This window comes from Malurus melanocephalus, unplaced genomic scaffold (assembly GCF_030028575.1).
Source record: "Malurus melanocephalus ecotype Western Australia unplaced genomic scaffold, MMel_1.1 scaffold_1132, whole genome shotgun sequence".
In the NCBI taxonomy this organism is placed as follows: Eukaryota; Metazoa; Chordata; class Aves; order Passeriformes; family Maluridae; genus Malurus; species Malurus melanocephalus.
The window spans coordinates 29,850-32,170 of record NW_026624364.1 but is presented as its reverse complement, the minus strand read 5'-3'; the positions used below and the strand labels follow the sequence as shown (position 1 = coordinate 32,170).

Genomic DNA, 2,321 nt, shown 5'->3' with positions numbered 1-2,321 from the left:
TAGGATCTTTCAGGAGGACTCTCAGAGTTGCTGCAGTGTGGGGATGTGGCCCTAGGGCAGAGCTGGGTTTCCCTGCTGCCCCATCCAGGCACTGCACAAGGCAGCTCCCTGTTGCCAGGCTCTGCTGCAGGGCTGAGCAGCCAGGGCTGTCCTGCAGAGCAGGGTCCTGCAGCCGAGGGCGCTGTGCTGGCCAGGGACTCTGCTGCCTGCCAGGGGCAGCTCTCAGCCGGCCCGGGGAGCTGCTGCCAGCCCTGGGGGAGAAGCTGTGGGGGGAAGGAGCCACCCTGAGCAGGGCAGGTGCTGCTGCTGAGAGGGGCTGGGTGGGGCAGGGCTGCTCCCAGCTCCAGACCAGCCTGGGGACAGCTCTGGAGGACACTTCCCAAAAGAATGTAAACCAGGGATTGCTGTGAAGATCAGGAGTTTTCCTGGGCTGTTTCAATTTCTTATTTGGAGCAGGGTGGCAAGGTTGGAGGTTGAGAGAAGCAGAACAGGAGTTGTAATCCCAGAACATTCTGAGTTGAAAGGGACACACCAGGATCATCCAAGTAATGTTTGAACATTTACTGAAACTCCTGATCTGTACCTTTGGATGGTCAGTCTCTCTGCTGGGGGCCTCCCAAAGTGCCCTCAGCCCCTCCCCAGCCCATGGACAGCAGCAGCAGCAGCAGCAGCAGCAGCAGCCCCTTTCCAGGGCCCAGCAGGGGTCTCCTGAGCTGCCCTTGCCCAGCTGCACACAGAACCTGCCCCAAGCAGGGCCCTGCGCACAGGCAGGTTTCTGTAGGGCCGGGGTGAGGGCACRGAGGGTGGGATGGGCTCTGTGAGCGCTGGCAGGGACAAGGCACCACTCAGGAGGAAAATGTGCAGGTACAGGGAGCTGATGAGGGCAGGAGAGGGAGCTGAACAGAGCAATGCTGAGGGCAGGAGAGGGAGCTAACAGAGCAATGCTGTGGGCAGGAGGGCACTGTGGGTGTGTGGGTGGTGCCGGGCACAGCTGGGGACAGGAACACTGTCCTGAGTGTCTGTCTGTCCGTGCCCTGCCCTCACAGGCACAGCACCACGATATCTTCTGTTGTTTCTGCTCTCCCCTGATATTGGCACTGTTATCTGGTGCTGCCAGGGAGGCTCTGAGATCTGGAGCAGTTGAGTCAGGCCCTGCCCTTGGGATTCCTGCCAGGCAGGATGTCCATTCAACTGCGGTGTCCATGGCAATGGGGTATCCAAGCTTCCCTGTGACCTGTGGGGCTGTGGGCAGAGCAGTCCCTGGGAAAGGGGAAGGAGCTGAGCCTCCCTCCCTGAGATCCCATCATGGGCACCCCCAGCAATCTCCTTGCTGTGTCCTGCCAAGCTCTGAGCTGCCCTCCTGGGTGCAAATCTGTGCCAGAGCCTCTCGCAGTTCCCTGAGTGTCCCAGGGGAAGGGCAGAGATGCCAGAGCTGAGGAAATGCTGTTGGATTTGCCAAGGGTCCTGTGAGTGTCCTGGGCAGAAGGGGGTGCTGAGACCTTGCTCAGAGCCCTTTAGAGAGGGTGAGACATTCAGGGGTCCCTCTGCTCTCAGCAGGGTCACGTTTATCTTAGGGTGAACCGGGAGTGTGATAGTGCTCTGATTCCAGCCAAAGGGGCAAACCCAGGGCAGTTGGGAACAAGCCCATCCAGCCCTCACCTTGCCCTGAGCCACAGGGAATCCCTTTGCCTCTCACATCTCTCAGGGGCAAACTCTGAGTGCAGCAGAAATGCTGGGGATTTCTGACCTCATGGAACCAGGAATGATGTGTGGGGGAAAAAAACTTGCTAAAACTCCTTTCTGCCATATCCTTTAGAAGTGGGAGTGCAGATGCTAAAAAGCCTTCTTCATTAGGAGTAATTCCACTGAGAAATCCTGAATGCCCAACCTTGTCCCTCTGCCGCATGGCCACAAACCCAGGGCAGTGGGGCAGGGATGGCTCCTCCAGAGCCCCCACACCCAGGCCTGGCTGCTCATGGCACACTCAGACAGCACAGCTGGAGCTCAAGCAGGGACCTGGGTGAAGGCTTTCCCTGAGAAGGAACAAGAGTGGGTGAGTCCCAGTGGGACAGTCTGCAGGGAAAGGCACAGGTTTGGCTCAAAGCAGCCTGTCCTGACTGTCCTTTATCCATGGACAGGTCGCCATGGCCACAGACAGCAAATGTCCAACAGCAGCTCCATCAGCCAATTCCTCCTGCTGCCATTGGCAGACATGCGGCAGCTGCAACTCCTGCACTTCTGCCTCTTGCTGGGCATCTCCCTGGCTGCCCTCCTGGCCAGCGGCCTCATCATCAGCGCTGTAGCCTGCGGCCACCACCTGC

General features: G+C 59.1%; 1 protein-coding gene across 1 annotated transcript in view; it reads left to right on the top strand.

The window, feature by feature from the left end:
- Positions 1-2,161: 2,161 nt before the first annotated feature.
- The window catches only part of LOC130586320 (olfactory receptor 5V1-like), a 1,474-nt gene continuing 1,314 nt past the window's right edge, over positions 2,162-2,321 (top strand). The window contains exon 1 of the mRNA XM_057387102.1: positions 2,162-2,319. Coding sequence (XP_057243085.1) covers positions 2,162-2,319 — 158 coding nt within the window. The remainder of the gene's footprint in view (positions 2,320-2,321) is intronic.